Consider the following 22,389-nt stretch of genomic DNA (forward strand, 5'->3'; position numbering starts at 1 on the left):
GAAAATGTTTTACAAGTAGGTAGTGCACAACATTGTGAATATAATTAATGCCACTGATTGTACACTGAAAAGTAGCAAATTGGTGAGGGGCTGTAAAAAAGTGGTACATTTTGTTATGTACATTTTACCACTTTTTTTTTTTAAGCTTAGCATCGGACCCCTTCCTCTGGTTTGCCTTTAACTCAGAGAATCCTAAGAGGGTAAGGTGGGAAAAGCAGCTCAGGTGGAGGTGGGTATCGCCAAATGGTTAGATGTGGGGTTTCCAACACCTGGCTCCTCCCCTTCTTCTCTGAGCTTCCTCTGCCTCTCTGAGCCTCAATTTCCTCATCTATTAAAGGGAATGATAAAGAAGCCAGACATAGAAGGCCATGTATTATAAGATTCCATTTATATGAAATATCCAGGAGCCACAGAGTTAGAAAACAGATTTGTTGGGGCTGGAGGGAGGGAGGCAATGGGGAGTAAATGCTTAATGGTTAAGGGATTTCCTCTGGGGTGATGGAAATATTTTGGAACTAGAGGCGGTGGTGGCACGACATTGTGGATGTGCTAAAAAGCCACTGAATGGCTCATTTTTTAAAAAATTATTAATATATTTTACTTATTTATTTTTTTTTGCGGTACGCAGGCCTCTCACTGTTGTAGCCTCTCCCGCCGCGGAGCACAGGCTCCGGACGCGCAGGCTCAGCGGCTATGGCTCACGCGTCCAGCCGCTCCGCGGCATGTGGGATCTTCCCGGACCAGGGCACGAACCCGTGTCTCCGGCATCGGCAGGCGGACCCTCAAGCACTGCGCCACCAGGGAAGCCCCTTAATTAATTTATTTTTGGCTGGGTTGGCTCTTCGTTGCTGCGCGTGGGCTTTCTCTAGTTGCGGCAAGCGTGGGCTACTCTTCGTTACGCTGTGCGGGCTTCTCATTGCGGTGGCTTCTCTTGTTACACAGCACGGGACTCTAGGCACGCGGGCTTCAACAGGTGTGGCTCGCGGGCTCTAGAGCGCAGGCTCAGTAGTTGTGGCGCACCGGCTTAGTTACTTCGCGGCATGTGGTATCTTCCTGGAGTAGGGCTTGAACCTGTGTCCCCTGCGTTGGCAGGTGGATTCTTAACCACTGCACCACCAGGGAGGTCCCAATTGCTCACTTTTAAATGGTTATTTTTATGTTATGGGGATTTCACCTCAAAAAATTTAAAAAGAGAACCATAAGAGTATCTCGGGTGGTTGTTAATTAAACGGGGAGGGCTGACAGGATCCAACACCAGGCAAGGCACAAAGTAACTGGTTGGTAAACGGTAGCTGCTATTAATCCCAGGCTGCCCCAGGTGCCTGGAAATGCATAATTGGGGCTCAGCAATGGCCGCCCCCTCCCGAGTGGGACTGACAGCTGCGGTTCACACATTGCGGTTCCCTTAGTGTCTACTGTGCACAAGTCACTCGTAGGCACTGAGAGGGTGACCAACTTGTCCTGCTTTGCTGGGGACTTTTCTGGTTTGAAAACAGGAAGCGCTGTATCCCAAGAACCCTTCCGTCCCTGGAAGAAAAACAGAACGATTAGTCACCTGAAGGCAATGACTCCATTTGGGTTTGTAGCAGGGCGTCAAGTTCTGCTGAGATCTGAAAGAAGAGTAAGAATTGACTAGGCAAGGCTGGGGGCGGGAGGGGGTGGAGGAGCATACCAGGAGGAGAGACCAGCAGGGGCAAAAGCCTTGAAATGGGAGGAAGCATGAGAACGTCAATCAAGGAGCTGAGAGAAGGTCCATTGCGTCTAGAGAAGAGGGTATCCCACCCCACTACAGGCCAGGAGGTAGGTAGGGGCAGAGCAGACTGGGCCTCTAGGCTGCTTTTGTTTCTTATATAAGAGCAGCTGGGAAGGTGTGAAGGGTTTTAGCCAACAGGGTGGGAGAGTGATGACATGGTGTAATCAGGTTTGCATTTGAAAAGGTCATTAGCCTATACAATAGGGAACAGATTTGAGATTGTGGAGGGGAGCACAGAGACACTAAGGAGACTGCTGCAACCATCTGGGCAAGAGATGCTGGGGCAAGGACCAGGGTGTTGGAAGTTGGAAGAAGGGTGTGGCTTGAGAGCTGGACTTGGGGTGGGACTGGATGGGGAAAGGGGTGAGGAGAGGGAGTATTGGGGAGAGTTCCTGGGTTTCTGAAGACCTGGACTCTGAAGAAGGTCAGTTTCCTCGGTGGTTGTGCTCAGTTTGAGAAATATTCTCAGCTGAGCTCAGATGCAACTGGAGACAGAGATGGTGTGATAAGAGGAGGGATGAGAATAAGCCCCTTAGGATGACTCCAGCCAAATTGAACCCAGACCAGTGTTACCTAAAGCCTTCTGGGAACCTCCCAACAGCCACATACTGGGCTCAGTGCCGGACTAAGAGTCAGGAACATGTTGGTTCAAATCCTATCTCCACCACTTTCCAGCTCTGTGACTTTGAGTAAGTTACTTAAGCTCTCTGAAACTGTTTCATCATCTGTAAAAAGGGGAAGATGATGACAACAATAACTATGCCAGAAGATGGTTGTTAGGCTGAAAAACAACATGACACTCTTAGCACAGGGCTGAGCACATAGACGCACTCAGCAAATGGTAGCTGGTAGCTGCTTTGGGGAATCAGGAGCCGTGTCCCAGGGGCTGAGCAGGTGTGACCTTGCTGGAGTGTGGGTACGTTGTCACCTGAAGGAGTCAAGAAGCTATACTTAGCTTCTTTCCACTGGATAGTGTGTTTTTCCCAGGCTGGGAGAAGATGTACCGTACACACCTGTGCATGGGGCAGCAGTGGGTCACGGTACAGAGTATAGCGGCCTGGTGGGCTACTCAGTGACCTGCCAGGTCCATTCCTCTGCCACCTCTGTGTCTCCTGCAGAGGTTTGGATTGTAACATTTAGCACATCTCTTTCCGGATGAGAGGGTTCCAGTAGTGGTCTGACCCCTCTCCCACCAGGTGCTTTGCCTAAGCCCGGGCATAAGTCGCACATGGGAATTTGTCCAGCCTGCCCTTGTGGAAGGCCTCTAGCTGGCTGGGGGACGGGGAGAGAAGGAGGGAAGCAGGCAGGACTAAACCTCCTTCTGCTCCAGGGGCCTTTGGCACTCCCACCTGGTACTACAATTCCCTGTCATGGGGTGATATTGTGGTATCATAAGCAGCAGATCCAACTCACATCTTGGTCCTGCTGTGTGATATTGGGGCAGTCACTTAACCTCTCTGAGCCTCCATCATCTCTGTAAAGTGGAGTTTGTCATTGGACCTACCTCAGAGGTCTATGCCAGGTTCTTAGCATGCGACCTGGACTAGTTAGCGGTCAGTAAATGGTAGTTAATACTATTAGCCTTAGAGGACTTTGTAGCACCAGCTACTCCTCCTTCCTCAGACCACCCCCAACAGGAGCAGTGCCTGTTCCTCTGTTTTGTTCTCACCCCAAAGAACCCCACATAAGAGGAACTTAGCATTTGGCTGGCCATGCCTCCCCTTTCCTTGGGCAGCCTTCACTCATTCTGGGGGCTGAAGAGGCAGAACCATTTGTCAGACTGATGTTGGGTCCCAAGCTAACCCTGTTCTTTCTCCAGAAGCTCTCACAGGCCTCCTCCCCACACCTCTGGGCCGGCACTGGGACAGGTGCTATGCTATCCTGAGCAGCGTTGTCCAATAGAACCTTCTGTGATGACGGAGACATTCTATATTTGCACTGTCCAAAACAACAGCCCCTGGCTATATGTAGCTATTGAACACTGGAAATGTGGCTGGTGGGACCAAGAAACTGATTTTCAATATTATTTGATAGTAATTAATTTAAATAGCTACTTGTGGCTAATGGCTACCATATTGGACAGTTGTAGAATGTCTACAGGCAAGTATGAAGAGACGGGTAGCATGAACCCTGGGTCAAATAGGGTCTGAGTCAGGCCCAAGCAAATAAATCACTTCCCCTTTCTGGGCCTCAGTTTCCCCCATCTGCTTACTAAACGTTGTTTCAGTGTTACCGCATTAGCTGAAGGACGTTTCCTGGGGCTCCTGGATTTGGGATGAAACAGGGAAGCCCTTCCAGATGGATTTCTTCTTTCTTGGCTCCAGTGCATGCTCAAGGGAAAAGTACAGAGAGCTGGAATCATGGGGTGCGTGCGTAAGCAGAGGTCACAGGGTCAGAATTACCGATTCTGCTCTGACTCACACACGACATAACCTAACATAACCTCGCCCAAGGCGGAGGGAAGTGGCTCAGTGGGAAGAGGCAGGTGTGCATTCAAGTCTTGGCATGGCCATTTCCAGCTCCACCCCAGGCTGAACCTCATCTAGCAGTTCTCATCTGGAAAGTGTCCTCATCTGGAAAGTGCCCAAGATGCATCCCAAGACAAGAGATGATCAAACCTAACACAGCCATTGGATGAAAATGACACTTTACCTCTGTGATCTTCCTTCCCCAAACCCATTAACCAATCCCCAGTCTTATCATGAGAAAAACATCAGACAAGTTCCAATAGAGGGGCATCCTATGATACACCTGACCAGTAACCCTCCAAACTCCCCAGGTCCTCAACAGCAGGCAATCTGAGAAATTGCCATGGCCCAGAGGGGCCTAAAGAGACAACTTAATATAATGTGCTATCTTGGATTGGATCCTGGAACATAACAAGAACATGTGGTAAAAACGAAGGAAATTGGGCTTCCCTCGTGGCGCAGTGGTTAAGAATCTGCCTGCCAATGCAGGGGACAGGGGTTCAAGCCCTGGTCTGGGAAGATCACACATTGCCATGGAGCAACTACGCCCGTGCGCCACAACTACTGAGCCTGCTCTCTAGAGCCTGCAAGCCCCAACAACTGAGCCTGCGTGCCACATCTATCGAAGCCCGCGCGCCTAGGGCCTGTGCTCCACAACAAGAGAAGCCACCGCAATGAGGAGCCCGCGCACCACAACTAGAGAAAGCCCGCACGCAGCAACGAAGACCCAACACAGCCAAAAGTAAAAATAAATAAAATAAATTCATATTAAAAAAAACTAAGGAAATCTGAATGAGCTATGGACCTCAGTTTATTATCATTATTTTCGATAATGATAATATATCAATATTGATAATATATCAATATTATTGATATTGATAATATTATTGATAATATATATTGATAATATATCAATAACATAATCATAACAAAGTACCATACTAATGTAAGATATTAATAACAGGTGAAACTATAGGTGAGGCTGTGGCAGAGTGGGGGCAGGTGGCAGGAGAGCATGAGGGAATTCTCTGCTCAAGAAAGATAAGTAAATGAATAGACAAATAAATGAAAATAAAACAATAGGGTCTCCGTAACTCACAGGGTTGTTGCAGAGATCACATAAGAACCAAATGGGAGAGCACCAAGTAAACCAATTATAAAATATTGTATATTATGTGAAATATCCAGAATAGGTAAATCTATAGAAACAGAAAGCAGATTGGTGGTTGCTGAGGGCTGGGGGAAGGTGACTGCTAATGAGGACAGGGTTTCCTTTGGGGAGAATGAAAATCTACTAGAGTTAGGTAGAGATGGTCATTGCACAACTCTGTGAATGTACTACATGCCACTGAATTGTTCACTTTAAAAATAAAATGGAGGACTTCCCTGGCAGTCCTGTGGTTATGACTCCCTCTGCGCTCCCACTGCAGAGGACGTGGGTTCGATTCCTGGTCGGAGAACTAAGATCCCACGTGCCGCGCAGCCAAATAAATAAATAAAATTTTAAAATAAAATGGTTAAGATTATAATAAATAACTATATAAATAAATAATAATAAAGTCTTACAATGTGAATTTCACCTAAAAATGTTATTTAGACCTTTGATATGACAATTCTAAAACCCTTTTTATTCTACAAGTCAGATCCAAGCCTTTAGAATTCCAAAGCCCAGAGTTTTCTTACAAGCCCACTGTGGGGAATGGGGAGAGGGGAGTGGTATTGATGTAGTGGGGAAAAAATTAAGTGTGTGCCTTAGAGTCAGACATACCTAAGTTTGAGCCCCTGCTTTGCCATTTGCTAGCTGTGTGACCTGAGGCAAGTTGCTTCACCTTTCCGAACCTGTTTCCTCATCAACAAAGTGCATAATTGACGGGAACCATTCAACGAGACCCACAGCCCAGATTCAAGCACGTGAGAGGACATGGAGGCAACCGTCGCTTCCTTCCCATCCGCCTTCTCCCAGTTGTTCAATGGAGTTGACAGCTTTGCCACACACACACACACACACACACACACACACACACAAATGATGAAGCTGGGCTGAGTGCAAAGGGGTGGGTGTGAGGGTCGAGATTCCAAGATGTGCACCTCCAGAAATAATCCCTTTCGTTCAAAAGCACTGATGACAAATATGTACACTACTTCCAATGCCCCGCAGCTGCCAGGGCTTGCTTGTTGTTCAGGATTATTTCTGCAACAGACAGACTCAAGGCCAATCCAGAGTCAACAGGGAGCAAAGCAAACACTACAGTCTTATCTTGGGGCGGTGGGGCAGCTATAAGAAGGGAGGCCATAATGACATCAGTCTCTTGTGCACCAACTGACAACAGGATGAAACTCCTCGTGTTGGCTGCTCTGCTCACAGGTAGGCGAGTCCCCCCAGCTCCACCCTTTCCTGAGCTGAGATCTGTCTCCTCTGCAATGGGGGCCACAGGTCACAAGGCTGGCCAGACCTGGAGTCTTTTTCAGGTGGGGCTCAGTGTGGGGCTTAAGAGGTCCCATACTGGGGTCCCCTCAAATCCCCCCGCAGCTGGCGCCCTTTCAACCTTCAGGTCTGAACTCAGATGACCCATCTCAGAAAGGCTTACCCCTTCCATCCAAGCTAAGAGAGCCCCCTCTGCTTTCCCCCTACCATATGGCCTCAGTATTAGGTCTTCTCAGCACCTGTCTTTGCCTGCAGTGTGTCTGTTGTTGATTCATTTCTTTCTTTATCCCACACCCACACCTAAGCATGGGCTCCATGGGAGCAGGAATAGTGCTGTTTGCACTATTTATTGAATGAACTAATAGAATCAGAATTCCCTAGAATTCAAATCCCACCCCATTCAGCCATTGTTCATTCATTCACTCAACATCTATGGTATTACAGCCTCTAAGGCATCAGGCTCAGGGTCGAGACTGGGGACTCAGAGATGAACGAGCCACGCTCCCCGTCCGAGGAGCACGCACGCCCGCACACACACACACACGAGCAGTAGCTTTGTGCAGGTCTGGCCTCTGCAAAGAGCAGAGCTGGCTGGATCAGAGAGAAAGAAAGTGGAGGGAAGTAGAAGGGGGTGTCTGGAGATGGGTCAAGGTAGCCAGGCCACTCCCGTCTGAGCAGGATCCAGGCTCTGCTCCTGGACACAGCCTCTGTGGGCTGCCACCGTGGAGGCTGCTCTTGGGGAAGAACGACAAGCTGCTGCCCTTCCTTCACCCTGGAGCTTAAGCACATGGCGCGGCTACAGTGTCCACAGCAGATCAAGCACAGGAAGGGCCTGGTATGGGGCAAAGAGATGACACTGATGGCCGATTGGACAGTATCCCCAAATCATTTAGTGCCATCTTCTCTTTAGGGCACCAAATTTCACAGGCAGGGCTCTACACAGGAGGTAAAGAGATCCTGCTTCCAAGTTGGCTGTTCCAAGCCTTGTGCTTGATTTGGGCAAACACTCAGTTAGAGGCTGACTTTGAAAACTTACTTAATAGATAATTATTGAGTATGTACTATGTGCCAGGCACTTAAAAAAATTCACATATTGGGACTTCTCTGGTGGCGCAGTGGTTAAGAATCTGCCTGCCAATGCAGGGGACATGGGTTTGAGCTCTGGTCCGGGAAGGTCCCACATGCTGCGGAACAACTAAGCCAAATAAATAAGTAAATAAATAATTACTTTTAAAAAAATCACATATTGATGATTTCATTCATGTAACTCTTCATATATTTATTGAGTGCTTCCTTTGTGTCAGGCCCTGGGGAATAAAATCCATGAGGTCTGTCCTTGAGGAGTTTATGGTCCTATGAGAGGGAGGCATTAAATAGAGGGATACAGATTGTTCGAGGTACTATAAAGAACATGAAGAAAAGTGGTAGCAGAGGAGCCACTGAGCTTGGGTGGTCAAAGCGCCTCTTTGAAGAGGTAGCATTTAAACCAAGATGTTCCAGCCTTTTGAAAAGTGAGCTGACCAGTGTGCCGGGCAGAGGGAAGAGGAGGTGCGTGGGTCCCGGGGCAGAAAAGAGGTTGTCCTGTTTCCTGTTGAGAACAGAGGCCACACAGGCCTCTCACTGTTCCTTACATTCCTGCCCCCACAACCCTGTCATTCCCCCACCCAACCCTCCGTTTAGATTCCCCTGCCCTACACCAATTTTTCCACCTTCTAAAATAATATCTGATTTCCTTATTTATTACTTTTATTGCTTATTGTTTTTCTCCCCAACTAGGACATAAACTCAATGAGGTTATAGATTTTTTAATTTGCTCAATGATGTATCTCCAGCTCCCAGGACAGTGACTAGCTCATAGTAGGTGCTCAATAAATATTTGCTGGATAAATAACAGGGATAGTTTTAAACTATCATATGTTCACACCAAAACTAGTACACAAATGTTCATAGCAGCATTATTCATAATAGCCAAGGACCTCTCTGGCGGTCCAGTAGTTAAGACTCCGTGCTTGCAATGCTGGGGGCACGGGTTCGATCCCTGGTTTGGAGAGCTAAGATCCCAAAAGCTGCGTGGTGTGGCCAAAAATAAATAAACATAATAGCCAAAGAGTAGAAACAACCCAAATGTCCATCAAGTGATGAATAGCTAAAAAAAAAGTGGTCTATCTATACAGTGGAACATTATTCAGCCATAAAATGGAATGAAGTACTGATACATGTTATAACAAGGATGAACCTCAAATCGTTATGTGAAGTGAAAGAAGCCAGTCACAAAAGGCCATATATTGTATGATTCCATTTATACAAAGCGTTCAGCATAGGGAAATCCATAGAAACTGAAAGCAGATTAGTGGTTGCCAGAAGGGAGGGGGGAAAGGGGAGCGATTGTTAATGGGTACTGGGTATTCTTTTGGGGGTGATGAAAATGTTCTGGAATTAGTAGGGATCGTTGCACAATTCTGTGAATATTAAAAACCACTGAATTGTATACTTTGGTTAAAATGGTGAGTTTTATGTTTTGTGAGCTGTTAAGAAAATTCCTATTCACTTTACCAGGTTCCTGTATCCAGCTCTTTTCAGGGTAGGCAGCTGGCCGGGGTCACGGGGACGGCGCGGGGTCTAAGAGAGCAAGCAGGCAGTGGGATCCCTGGGGCGCCGGCAGCCAACCAGGACGTATTCGAACTCTGTGTCTTCCTGCAGTGGGCGCTGCCCAGAGCGGCATCAGCCCGCGGGCGTTATGGCAGTTCCGCGGCATGATCAAGTGCGCGATCCCCGGCAGTGACCCCTTGCTGGATTTCAACGACTATGGCTGCTATTGTGGCCTGGGTGGATCAGGGACCCCTGTGGATGAACTGGACATGTGAGTTGATCTGCCGGGAGAGTATCCCTGGGATGGGGGGAGGGCACAAGCCAAAGATCTCACGAGGCACAGAAAGGAGATTTGCCTATTTGCTGAAGATAACACACGTTCACCTCATATAAACAAGCCTGAATCCAACGCTCTCCTCTATCGGGGATGGAAAGCGGAAAGTCGGGGATGTAAAGTAGTGGGTGCTGCTGCCCTCTAGTGGCTGGACTTTGCAACACAAAACATCACTGCAAGGGTTCAATCTCCTGAAGTGGTGAAACCCTCACTGCATCTTCAGAATATAGGCTTGTACTGTATTCCTGAAACCATTTTAAAATCGCCTTCAGTAAACTTGAGAAAATGACTTAATTTTTCAAGGACCAGTACCTCTCAGAGCAGGTCAGCTAAAACATCCCCACCTGTTCCCGAGGGGGCATGTTCAGGTAGACCTGCTGCCCTACCCCTGCTCCTGCCTCAGCTCTGTCCCTCCCCCTCTCCAGGTGCTGCCAGACACACGACAACTGCTACAGAGATGCCAAGAAACTAGACAGCTGTACATTCCTCTTGGACAATCCCTACACTGAAATGTACTCATACTCGTGTTCTAACACTGAGATCACCTGCAACAGTAGGTTTACCCCCTTGTTGGCTCAAAGGCCCTCAGTAGGCATGGGGAGAAATAATTGTAATGGTAGTCACCACTGATTGATCATTTTCTTGGTGCCAGGCAGTGTCTCCTTTAATCCTCGAAACAACCCTATGGGATAGGTGCTATATATTATCCCCATTTTGCAGATGAGGAAACTGAGGCTCAGAAGGCTGAGCTAATTGCCCAAGGGCACACAGCCCATAAATGGTGGTGTTTTGTTTTGTTTTTTACATAATTTTTAAAATTTTATTATCTTTGGCTGCATTGGGTCTTCGTTGCTGTGCGCAGGCTTTCTCTAGTTGCGGCAAGTGGGTGATACTCTTCGTTGTGGTGCATGGGCTTCTCATTGCAGTGGCTTCTCTTGTTGCAGAGCACAGGCTCTAGGCACGCAGGCTTCAGTAGTTGTACCGCGCGGGCTCAGTAGTTGTGGCACATAGGCTCAGTAATTGTGGCTCCCGGGTTCTAGAGAGCAGGCTCAGTAGTTGTGGCGCATGGGCTTAGTTGCTCTGCGGCATGTGGGATCTTCCTGGACCAGGGCTCGAACCCGTGTCCCCTGCATTGGCAGGCAGATTCTTAACCACTGCACCATCAGGGGAGCCCCGGTGTTTGGTTTTTGCACATAGGTCTATATGACTCCAAAACCTCTGCTTTTAACTGCCATGCCATACTGCTTCATTGTTTCATAAAAAGAGCTAAGAATTAGCACGTATCAGGTTTTCATCGCATGCCAGGTACTAGGCAAGGTGTGTATATGAGATAGGTTTTATTAAGCCCATTTTACAGTTTAGGAAGCTGAGGCTCAAAAATAGTCACTTGCCCCAAATCACACAACTTATGAGAGGTAGGGCCAACATTTGAACTCAGTTGCTTCTGATTTTAAAGGCTCTGGTCTTAACCACTAAGTTATGCAGCGCTCATGGTGAAAGGTATCACTTCATGAAGGCAGTTCTGAAAAGCAGACAATTCAGAGAGGTGTAGGGTATTGTTGTGTGAGACCAGCATTCTGAATTTTCATTGCCCTTCATTTTGCACTCACAGATACATCCCACTTTTTAAAGAACGTACCAACAACACTGGAATAACCATAATCCAACTCCCCAAGTGCCAAGAAAAAAATTACCTGGCATCTCATCATCCTAAGAAATAAATGGTTTCATGCCTCTGTGTTCCTTTTCACCCTTATCTTTGGAATAAGGCTTGTGTCATTTTAACTTGGCTAGGCATGTGCCCATCACAAGTCCTTTGCTTCTTCTGCATGAAACGCTTCCCATCAGATATCTGATTGAGTCACTCCCTCTTTCTAGATCTTTCCTTAGATGTTGTTTTCTCAGTGAGGTCTTCCCTCAACATGTTCTTTTATTTATTTTTTGTTTTTTGGCCAGGCGCCACGCCCGACCAGGGTTCGAACCCAGGCCCCCTGCAATGGAAGCTCGGGGTTCTAACCGCTGGACAGCCAGAGAATTCCCTCAACGTGTTCTTTTAAATTGCAAACACACTCCCTCCATCTCTCCAACATTATCGTTTTTCTCTCTGCTTTATTTTCTCCACAGAATTTCTGAATGGCTGATATATTTATGTTATTTCTTCATTTGCTATCTCTCCAATAGAAAGTAGGATTCACAGGGACAGGGATGGTTGTCTGTTTTCTTCATTGCTGTATCCCCAGAATCTAGAGCAGAGTTTGGCATCCTGCTGGATGTAAATGTTTGATGAATGCACAGTCTAGATACAATCTTTCATTCTGCGTTTTCTCCCTTATCACCATGTTGTTGTTTATTTTTTTTGGCGGTATGCGGACCTCTCCCTGTTGTGGCCTCTCCCATTGCGGAGCACAGGCTCCGGACGCGCAGGCCCAGCAGCCATGGCTCACAGGCCCAGCCGCTCCGTGGCATGTGGGATCTTCCCGGACCGGGGCACGAACCCGCGTCCCCTGCATTGGCAGGAGGACTCTCAACCACTGCGCCACCAGGGAAGCCCCCCTTATCACCATGTTATGACCATGTTTCCATACTGTTTCATAGTCTTCGTTGTTACTTCTTTCATCACTACATAAAATAGCTTAATTTGCTTACACAGTCTCCTGGTAACAGAGATTTTGGTTGTGCTCCACTTCAGAAAGCCAAATATATGGGAAATCATATTTTTGCACAGCAACTTGATCAGCAAGAGTTTCTTTCTATGGATTCTGGACTCCTTTACGAAGTTGAGGAAAGCTATAGACACTCTCCCCAGGAGAAATACACACACACATTATTTTGCAAATATTTTTGCAAATAATTATTTTTAACTGCAACTGCCTTCTCCCCCCAAAAGCAGGTCAAGAAGCCTGCAGCAGATGTTTTTTTTTTTTTTTTTTTGGTACTCAGACCTCTCACTGTTGTGGCCTCTCCCGTTGCGGAGCACAGGCTCCGGACGCGCAGGCTCAGAGGCCATGGCTCACGGGCCCAGCCGCTCCACGGCATGTGGGATCTTCCTGGACCAGGGCACGAACCCGCGTCCCCTGCATCAGCAGGCGGACTCTCAACCACTGCGCCACCAGGGAAGCCCTGCAGCAGATGTTTATCCACATGATTAACAATAACTTGCTACATACACACTATTATATATAAAATAGACAACAAGGACCTACTGTACAGCACAGTATATTCAATATATTCAATATCTTGTAATAACCTATAATGGAAAATAATCTGAAAAAGAATATATACATGTATAACTGAATCACTTTTGCTGTATACCTGAAGCTAACACAACATTGTAAATCAACTATACTTCAATAAAAAAATTAAAAGAAAAAAACAATAACTCACTAAATAATTATTTCATTATGCACACTTCATAATCTCGTTAAGCACTAATTTATGCTTTAATGGAGTGGGTGAGGAAAACATTCATGATTTTTAAGAGAAAGGAGCAGAGAGAAACAAAACCTTAATAAGATTATTGAAGGTAAGCAGATACACATAATTAAATTATGGATAATAAAGCTGAAATTTATTTTATTTTTTTGCATTTTTTAACATCTTTACTGGGGTATAATTGCTTTACAATGCTGTGTTAGTTTCTGCTGTATAACAAAGTGAATCAGCTATATGTATACATATATCCCCATATCCCCTCCCTCTTGCATCTCCCTCCTACCCTCCCTATCCCAACCCCTCTAGGTGGTCACACAGCACTGAGCTGATCTCCCTGTGCTTTGCAGCTGCTTCCCACTAGCTCTCTGTTTTACATTTGGTAGCGTATATATGTCCATGCCACTCTCTCACTTCGTCCCAGCTTACCCTTCCCCCTCCCCGTGTCCTCAAGTCCATTCTCTACATCTGTGTCTTTATTCCTGTCCTGCCCCTAGGTTCTTCAGGACACTTTTTTTTTTTTTTTTTAGATTCCATATATATGTGTTAGCATATGGTATTTGTTTTTCTCTTTCTGAGTGACTTCACTCTGTATGGCAGACTCTAGGTCCATCCACCTCACTACAAATAACTCAATTTCGTTTCTTTTTATGGCTGAGTAATATTCCATTGTATGTATGTGCCACATCTTCTTTATCCATTCATCTGTCGATGGACACTTAGGTTGCTTCCATGTCCTGGCTATTGTAAATAGTGCTGCAATGAACATTGTGGTTCATGTCTCTTTTTGAATTATGGTTTTCTCAGGGTATATCCCCAGTAATGGGATTTCTGGGTCACATGGTAGTTCTATTTTTAGTTTTTTAAGGAACCTCCATACTGTTCTCCATAGTGGCTGTATCAATTTACATTCCCACCAACAGTGCAAGAGTGTCCCCTTTTCTCCACACCCTCTCCAGCATTTATTCTTTGTAGATTTTTTGATGATGGGCATTCTGACTGGTGTGAGGTGATACCTCACTGTAGTTTTGATTTGCATTTCTCTAATGATTGGTGATGTTGAGCATCCTTTCATGTGTTTGTTGGCAATCTGTATATCTTCTGTGGAGAAATGTCTATTTAGGTCTTCTGCCCGTTTTTGGATTGGGTTGTTTGTTTTTTTGATATTGAGCTGCATGTGCTGCTTGTATATTTTGGAGATTAATCCTTTGTCAGTTGCTTCATTTGCAAATATTTTCTCCCATTCTGAGCGTTGTCTTTTTGTCTTGTTTATGGTTTCCTTTGCTGTGCAAAAGCTTTTAAGTTTCATTAGGTCCCATTTGTTTATTTTGGTTTTTATTTCCATGAAATGTATTTTAAATGTTATTTTTGTTGTTTCTTTTGGTTACAAAAGTAAACAAGGTCAAAGTAATGTAATTTCAAATTCTACAGTAATGTATGTCATGGAAAGAAGAAGGCACCTATAATCCTAATACCCAAGATAACCAGTTAGATGTATTGCGCTTCAAATTTTTTTGGCATATACTATGTATTCTTTCCCTTTAATAAAATATCATGGAAACATTTCCACATACAGACATAATTATTTTAAATGTCTATATAATATTGTATTTTAAGGACATTCTGTAATTTTTAAAATATGCACTTTAGAGAAATTGGCTTATGAAACTTCACTAAGTTGAAATGTACAATACTTTGCTGCCTTGAGTATATGTCGTAGTATTTTCCATATGGTTTGCAATTGCTTGCCTATGTTATCAGAGTTCTGTGGTTATATGGGTTTTAAAAGCAGTGAGTACATTTAGAGGTGTGAAATAGACAGAACTTTCCAAAAAGCAGCTATCACACCTAGAATCACCAGATAAAACAGGCTGCCCAGTTAAATTTGATTTTCAGATAGACAAGAAATGATTTTTTTAGTCTGTGTCCCAAATATTACATTCATTGTTGATCTGAAATTCCAGTATTTTTATTTGCTTTATCTGTCAACCCTAAATTTGCACCAATGGAATGGCCACCATTCCATTTCAGTTAAGTTCAGTTAATCTTTTAACTGAAAGATCATTTCAGTTAATTCTTCTTGCCCCTGGATTGTACAAAGCATGAACTGCCTTGGCTCAGTCCTCTGTTCTTGCCCTTTTCCAGGCAAAAACAATCCCTGTGAGGCCTTCATCTGCAACTGTGACCGCACTGCTGCCATGTGCTTCTCAAAGGTCCCTTACAACAAGAAGCACAAGAACCTGGACACCAAGAAGTACTGTAAGGGCTGAGTATCGTCCCAGGAAATTGTGATTCCCTACCTGCCCCATGGCTTTCACCTTACACCATGCCCTCCAATAAAGTACCTTGTTGAAAGTCCTCCCATTTGGAGATTCTTTTATTCTCTATCTACTGAACACGACTAAATCACTTCCTGGTCCTTTGTGAGCATCATTCCTTCTAGCCTTGGAAGTTGAATTAGAGGGATATTTCTAGGAAGTACCATGAGACTTTAATAATGATTAACAACCAATGATAATTTACTCTGTGCCAGAACTGTGTGTCTCTAAATTTCCTGGACAGCCCTATAAGATTATTTATTTATTTATTTATTTATTTATTTTTGGCTGTGTTGGGTCTTCATTGCTGTGCACGGGCGTTCTCTAGTTGCAGTGAGCAGGGGCTACTCAACGTTGCGGTGTGCGGGCCTCTCATTGTGGTGGCTTCTCTTGTTGCGGAGCATGGGCTCTAGGCATGCAGGCTTCAGTAGTTGTGGCACGTGGGCTCAGAAATTGTGGCTCGCAGGCTCAGTAGTTGTGGTACACGGGCTTAGTTGCTCCAAGGCATATGGGATCTTCCCGGACCAGGGCTCGAACCCGTGTCCCCTGTCTTGGCAGGTGGATTCTTAACCACTGCGCCACCAGGGAAGTCCAGCCCTGTAAGATTTAGACACTATTAGCAAATCCTATTTTTCTAAGCTGAACTTCAATAGGCCAGGTCACTTGCCCACCAAGATTCATCTAGTAAGTAGCAAAGAAGGGATCTGAACCCAGCAAGTCCAACAGAACACACGCTCTTAACCATGACCCTGCCCTGCCTGAAGTGGTGGGCTCCTCAGTTTGAGCCAAATATCACCCCCTTATTTCTCTGCCTCCATTTCCAACTGCGTTAAACATTTTTTCCTATAACTCCTTTCTAAACCCTTCAAAGCCTTCACCGCACTCTACAAGCTGATTTTTACACTGTAGTCATGAAATATAATTAACAATAACAGCTTCTACATCTTGAGCACCTACCACATATCACTGTGCTAAGGGCTTTCCGTGTCTCATCTCAGTAAGCATTCAAACCAGCTCTGTGAGATCGATGTTATTGCCCCCATTTTATGGATGAGGAACTAAAAACTCAGAGAAGTCACTTGCCTGAGATCACACAAATGGCAGAGTCAGGATTTGACCAGATCTGTCTGCTTGGCAATGCCTGAGTTCTTAACCACTAAGTCACTCGGCCAAGTTTCTCTACAAAGGTTTATGACTGCACTGGCACTGAAATTCACCAGAAAGAGTGGGGAGGGACACCGAGGGAACTGAATTGGAAAAGCAAAGAGATGAGAAAGGACGATGTGGACTATGAGAAGCCATCACTGAGCAGTTTTAAACCACTGGAGGCTGCTGGGTGTATGGTGGGCAGCAAAGGAGTGTGTGCAGATTTGTCTTTTGGCCCAGTTTCTCCTTCATTTCATTCATCCATTCAATGAATATTTATTGAATACTCTCTCTGGGCCAGACACAGTACAAAATGCTGAGGACACAATGTATTTGGGACTGGCCTGAAAACAATGATTTATTGTTAGTAGCTGCCTTCAGTTTTGTCTTCTCTGAAACTTTTTTTTCTTGCTGTCAAACTGGCATATGCTACATACCATATGCTATGCTCTATGCTCCAGACTGTGCCAAACATTTTGCACAATTACCTCATCATCCTCACAACAGCTCTATAGTATATACCTCCCCATTTTACAGATGAGCAAACTGGCTCAAAAAGGCAAGTGATTTGTCAAAGGCCACCCTCTCATAGGTGGGATAGCTGATATTGGAACTCAAACCTGGATAATTTAGAGGAAAAGTGACATCACACCATGAATTTGCTGAAGGCAGAATGAGGTGTCTTAATCACTTTTGTATCCCTATCTGCCTGGTACTGTCCTTGATACATGCGGCAGTCAATAAATAATTGCTGAATGAAGTGTTGGTCATTAGCTCTCAGGACCTTTTTGCAGGCAAGAACGGGACTATTGTCAAATGCAAATTCATCAAACCTAGGTAGAATGGCTTTCTATACATACTGTGCTACAGTATGATTGCAAGGGATACACAATTAAGTTAGACCTGGCCTCAGCCTTCAAAGAACTGTAAAGGTTATAAACGTCTTTCTTCTATGAAAGGAAACTGCAAGCCCCTGTTTAGATGGAAGAAAAATGTTTCTTTTTCTTTTTTTTGGTTGCGTTGGGTCTTAGTTGTGGCATGCAAGCTCTTAGCTGCGGCATGCATGTGGGATCTAGTACTGGGCCAGGGATCAAACCCGGGCCCCTTGCATTGGGAGCCCTCAGAGTCTTAACCACTGCGCCACCAGGGAAGTCCTGAAAAATAAGATTTTAGGGAACTGTTGCTTATTCCTATTTTTATCAGTTGATAAACAACAAATAGAGAAAAGAGTCACCCAAGTACTCCAACTGGGCTCTAAAAATATCCTCTGACGTAAAAACCTACCTCTTTTTATCATCCCAAGTGTTGGGGAAGAGAGAACTAATTCCTTTAACGATCTTTAAAGAGCATCTGCGGGGTGCTCACTACAGGAAACGGAATACGGGAAACACTGGTACAGTAGCTGGACCGAGAGTAATACAATGTCTGGATTACGTACATCCCAGAAGCCACAGCATCTTCACAGTGCTTAGCACATCACACACGCTCATTAAATAATTGTTCAACGAGGGTAGAGCGTCGCGCAACGATTTTCCGCAGGCGAGGAAAAACCGCGTTGCCGTATTTACCTTTTCGGGTCACGTGACCGTGCGCGCCCAATTCTGTCAATCCGTTGGCCACACCCCAGGGACGGAGGATTATGGAGTAGGAAATGTGATTGGGTATCTTTTGGGCACGTGGCTCTCGGTTCCTCTTTTCTATTGGTGAACAGCGGCCCAGTCCCCAGCCTACCTCCGCGCCTCCCAGACTCAGGCCCCGCCCCTCTCGCGCTCAGTAGGAGGCGGGGGGGGGGGGGAGGAGGAGAGTCAGCGCAGGCGCAGTGGTTGGCGTCCTCGGAAGGTGGGAGGCGGTGCGCCCTTCAGAATCCGGCAGGAAGGACAGAGTGGGCGAGTCAAGTGTGAAAAGACGGTGACCTCCTGTGCGTGTGACGTTGGGGTCAACTTTCTTACCGTGCGTGTCCCTCTCTGGGTCTCTCATTCCCTGCACACACGCACCTCTTCCCCCAGCTCCCTCTACTAGTTACCGGCTGGTAACTCCTCCGTTTCATTCATCCTGGGGAGGCACCGAGGGGACCAGGAAAGTGGGGTGCAGGAAATCAAAATGGGGCGAAAAGGAGGAATGGCCAAGGAGAGAAGCGAGTAAATTTCGGACGAGCCAAAGGCCTCTGGGGCGTCCCAAGTTCTCACTTGAGTCCCCACCCCCTTCAAGAGAAAAAGAAAAGGTGAAGGAATTTGCAGTTCTGACCATGTTTTTGCTCTTGCTGTTGCCTCCGTTTGGAATGATCTCCCTCTCCCCGCTTGGTGATTGCCTATTCATATTTTAGGACCCAACTGGGGTCACTCTGAAAGTTTCTTGAGCCTTGCCCTTCTTCCTTCTCAAAGTACAGTTGCTTAGTTACCCCACCGAATTTCGAGAACATTCAAAAGAGAGAGCGAGTTCAAAACTGGACTGGCTTTGATTACTGGCCTGGTCACTTTAGGTGACCTTGGGCAAGTTACATAAGGTCTGTGAGCTTCAGGATCCTTATCTTTCAAAAGAAGTAACAGTGCGTGGATCTTAGGGTTGTGGGAATAAGGTGAGTAAATGCGTTGTAAAATGCTTCCTACAGTGCTTGTTGTAAATGTTCAATAAATACTATTTCCGAAATAGAAGGAAGGATACTCTTTTTTTAACTTTTTGAATGAAAGAGCCTTTAAATTCTATAGTGCTTTACAATTTTCAAAAGTTTCATACACGATTTCATATAATCCCATCATAACCCCCACCCCTATATTGCCCATCCCCCCTTCCCTCTCCCTACTGGTAACCACTCATTTCTCCTCTATATCTGCGAGTCTGCTTCTTTGTTTTATTGACTAGTTTGTTGTATTTTTTAGGTTCCACATATAAGTGATATCATACAGTATTTGTCTTTCTCTGACTTATTTCACTTAGCATAATGCCCTCCAAGTTCATCCATGTTGCTGCAAATGGCAAAATTTTGTCCTTTTTTATGGCTGAGTAGTATTCCATTGTATATTTATACCACATCTTCTTTATCCATTCATCTGTTGATGGACACAGGTTGCTTCCATACCTTGGCAATTGTAAATAATGCTGCTGTGAACATTGGGGTGCATGTATCTTTTCGAATTAGTGCTTTTGTTTCTTTCCAATATATACTCAGGAGTGGAATTGCTGGGTCATATGGTAGTTCTATTTTTAGTTTTTTGAGAAATCTCCATACTGTTTTCCACAGTGGCTGCACCAATTTACATTCCCACCAGTAGTATAGGAGGCTTCTGTTTTCTGGAAGAATATGCTTTGTTTTCTTTAGAAAGGCTTTATTACATCAAGCAAAGCTTGGCTTTTGTAATTTTTTTTTTTTTTTTTTTAAAGACAAACAGGTACACAAAAAGGAAAAGTGGCTCTGGGGAAGATCCGAGTGAGTCTACTCAAAGGAATACTCAATAGGAGACAAAGGTTTGGCAGGTAGGATGGCTTCCCCTCCCACCCTCCTCCCATACTCTAGTGATAATGGCTGATATCTGCTTACTCTGTCAGGCACTGTGCTGTGAGCTACACGTGCATCATTACCTTGTTTAGTCTTCGTAACCACTCAATTGGGTAGCTCCTATTATCCTCATTTATAGAGACTGAAGCTTAGATAAAACAACTTGCCCAAGTTCACCTAACTACTAAGTAGCAAGACAGGGTTGGAAATCCAAGTCTGTCTATTTTCTAAAAGTTTCAGTGCTGTGCTATATTCCTTTTCTATTAAATCGAGAGAAAAAAAAAACATTCTGCTTTCTTGGATGAGTTTTTTTTTTTTCTTCATGAAGTGGAATTGATCTCTTTTGTGACAGAAATTACGGAAACAATCTGGATCTCAGAACACCATCTTGAATCTCAACAAGAATAATATATCTGGAATTAACTATTATAGCTGGTGGCAACCTTTGCTATTCCTCAGAGCAAGGTGACCAACTCATCTTTGTTTTAGCACTTCAAGTCCTACATCCGGAAAACCCCTCAGTACTGGGCAATCTGGGATGGCTGGTCACCCTACCTAGGAGTGTCGAATTTCCTATCCGTCCTGACTTTGATCCTCTCAGGAAATGTTTGGCATTCACTGAAAACTGACCTTTATGCATATCCAAGCATCTCATGTGGGATTAACTCATTAAGTGAGCTAACATGTTGTAAAATACTTTGCACAATGCTTGGGATATAGTATGCTCAACAAATGCTATTATTTTATTTCTTATTTATTTTTTGGCTGCACCACACAGCACATGGTATCTTAGTTCCCTGACCAGTGATCGAACCCGTGCCCCCTGCTGTGGAAGCACAGAGTCTTAACCACTGGACCACCGGGGAAGTCCCAACAAATGCTGTTATTTAAGGGAGAACTGAGAGGATATTCAATTTATGACAGCATGAAAGAAGGAATATGAAGGAGATTCGAGTATTCTGTACTTGTTGTTTGCCTTCATGACTTGTACTTACTAAAACTGTGATAGCAGAGCAGTTGTGGAAGCAACAAGGAAGGATATGACTGAAAGTCACAGCCAAAGCTGGGCTTATGCAGTTACAACCATGTAACCAGGGAGTGAAAGCTGAGAGCACCCGCTAGTAGAAGTCTGTTATTCCAACCGAGGGCACTTACAGCAGGTTGGGGACTGCTATGCTGGTGGAGAGCAAAAGATGTAAAGTAAGGAGACCTGAGAAGCATCAGCTTCAGGAAATACCAGGTTCCTCTTGAGACAAACTTTTTGCAAAGAATTCCATCTCAGGAGGAAATATGAACAAAACAAACATTCCTAAGGCCCTCAAGGCTCGGTTTCATAAATCGTGCCAGCATTAGGTGATGAAAGAGCCTGCCTTCCCTCCCTCGCAGCCTAACCTGCTCTCCACTGCCCACATTTTAACCATTCCTGGCCGGGTGTACTGTTGGCTTCTACTTCTACTTCAGGCTGACTTCCTTCTAACTATAATCTTCAGACAAGTAGGAAGCGTTGCTGTCTGAAAGAACTGGGAGAAAGATCTACTCAGATTCTCGTCCTGGCTCTGAAACAACATACTGTGGCCTTAGGTAAGTGTGGATCTTAGTTTCCTCAAAAATAAAATGAAGGGGGGATGGACTAAACTTCCTCTCCTGTCATTCCATGCATGACTCTGACATATTCTGGTAAAGGATGAGAGTACGGGAGGTAACACATCCTCTGTGAGCCACTTGAGAGCAAGAGGTTGTATCTTTGTAGCCTTAGTACCTAAATACAGTGTTGGTCAGTAACCATTTATGAGATTTGTGGATGAGAATGGCTTGGGATTCAAAAGACCCAGATTTGAATGCAATTATTGGTGGTACTGACTGTGGGTAACTGAGCAAATCTGGTTCAGAGCACCTTAGCATCTCTATCTGCAAAAAAGCTGGAGTGAGATTTACCACAGCCTTACAACTCTCCAGAATTAATGAATGGCTGTGAGCGAACCTACAGCTGTGCAGGTGAAAAGAACTCTGTGTTTTCAAGATCTTGGGTTATCCCAATCAACTGAAATTTGCTTCCTAGGCAGATGCAGGATGAACATGTATTGCTTGCCCTGATTTTAGACAAAAGACTACCCAGAATAGGCTGTGATTCTTTCATCCGCTTCGCTTTTTGATGAGATCGTGCAGAAAGCTTTAGCCTGCGACAATGATTCTCTCTGGCTAACACAGTAATCAAACAAGTCTTGCTGCTTCCCTCAGCAGAAACAAATCAATTTAAGAACCCACTTGGGAATTCACTGTTTCCTCTCTGCAGACCAGGTTCAAGGCTGGTCTCATTCTGGCAGCTGAAATCAAGCAGAAATCCTTAGAGAACCGTGTCATAAAGCCACATTCACTTTTAGCTGATCAAAAAATATAAAAATATAATATGTAACAGCCCACATACCTAATGTAC

At 45.0% G+C, this 22,389-nt stretch overlaps 1 protein-coding gene across 1 annotated transcript; it reads left to right on the top strand.

Annotated features, from left to right (window-relative positions):
- The first annotated feature begins 6,466 nt into the window (after positions 1 to 6,466).
- Positions 6,467 to 15,603, top strand: PLA2G1B (phospholipase A2 group IB). The gene is made up of 4 exons (XM_032603082.1): positions 6,467 to 6,586; positions 9,347 to 9,506; positions 9,995 to 10,122; positions 15,144 to 15,603. Exons 1-4 carry the CDS (start codon positions 6,517 to 6,519, stop codon positions 15,266 to 15,268), a joined length of 483 nt encoding a protein of 160 aa, XP_032458973.1. The 5' UTR covers positions 6,467 to 6,516; the 3' UTR covers positions 15,269 to 15,603.
- Positions 15,604 to 22,389: the final 6,786 nt, after the last annotated feature.

Source organism: Phocoena sinus, chromosome 14 (assembly GCF_008692025.1).
Source record: "Phocoena sinus isolate mPhoSin1 chromosome 14, mPhoSin1.pri, whole genome shotgun sequence".
Taxonomy (NCBI): domain Eukaryota; kingdom Metazoa; phylum Chordata; class Mammalia; order Artiodactyla; family Phocoenidae; genus Phocoena; species Phocoena sinus.

Bases quoted from the DNA above. Each gene is read 5' to 3' on its own strand.
- PLA2G1B (XM_032603082.1), top strand. From the start codon at position 6,517: ATGACATCAGTCTCTTGTGCACCAACTGACAACAGGATGAAACTCCTC. The intron at 6,587-9,346 runs GTAGGCGAGTCC...GTCTTCCTGCAG, and splicing joins GTTGGCTGCTCTGCTCACAG to TGGGCGCTGCCCAGAGCGGC. The intron at 9,507-9,994 runs GTGAGTTGATCT...CCCCCTCTCCAG, and splicing joins CCTGTGGATGAACTGGACAT to GTGCTGCCAGACACACGACA.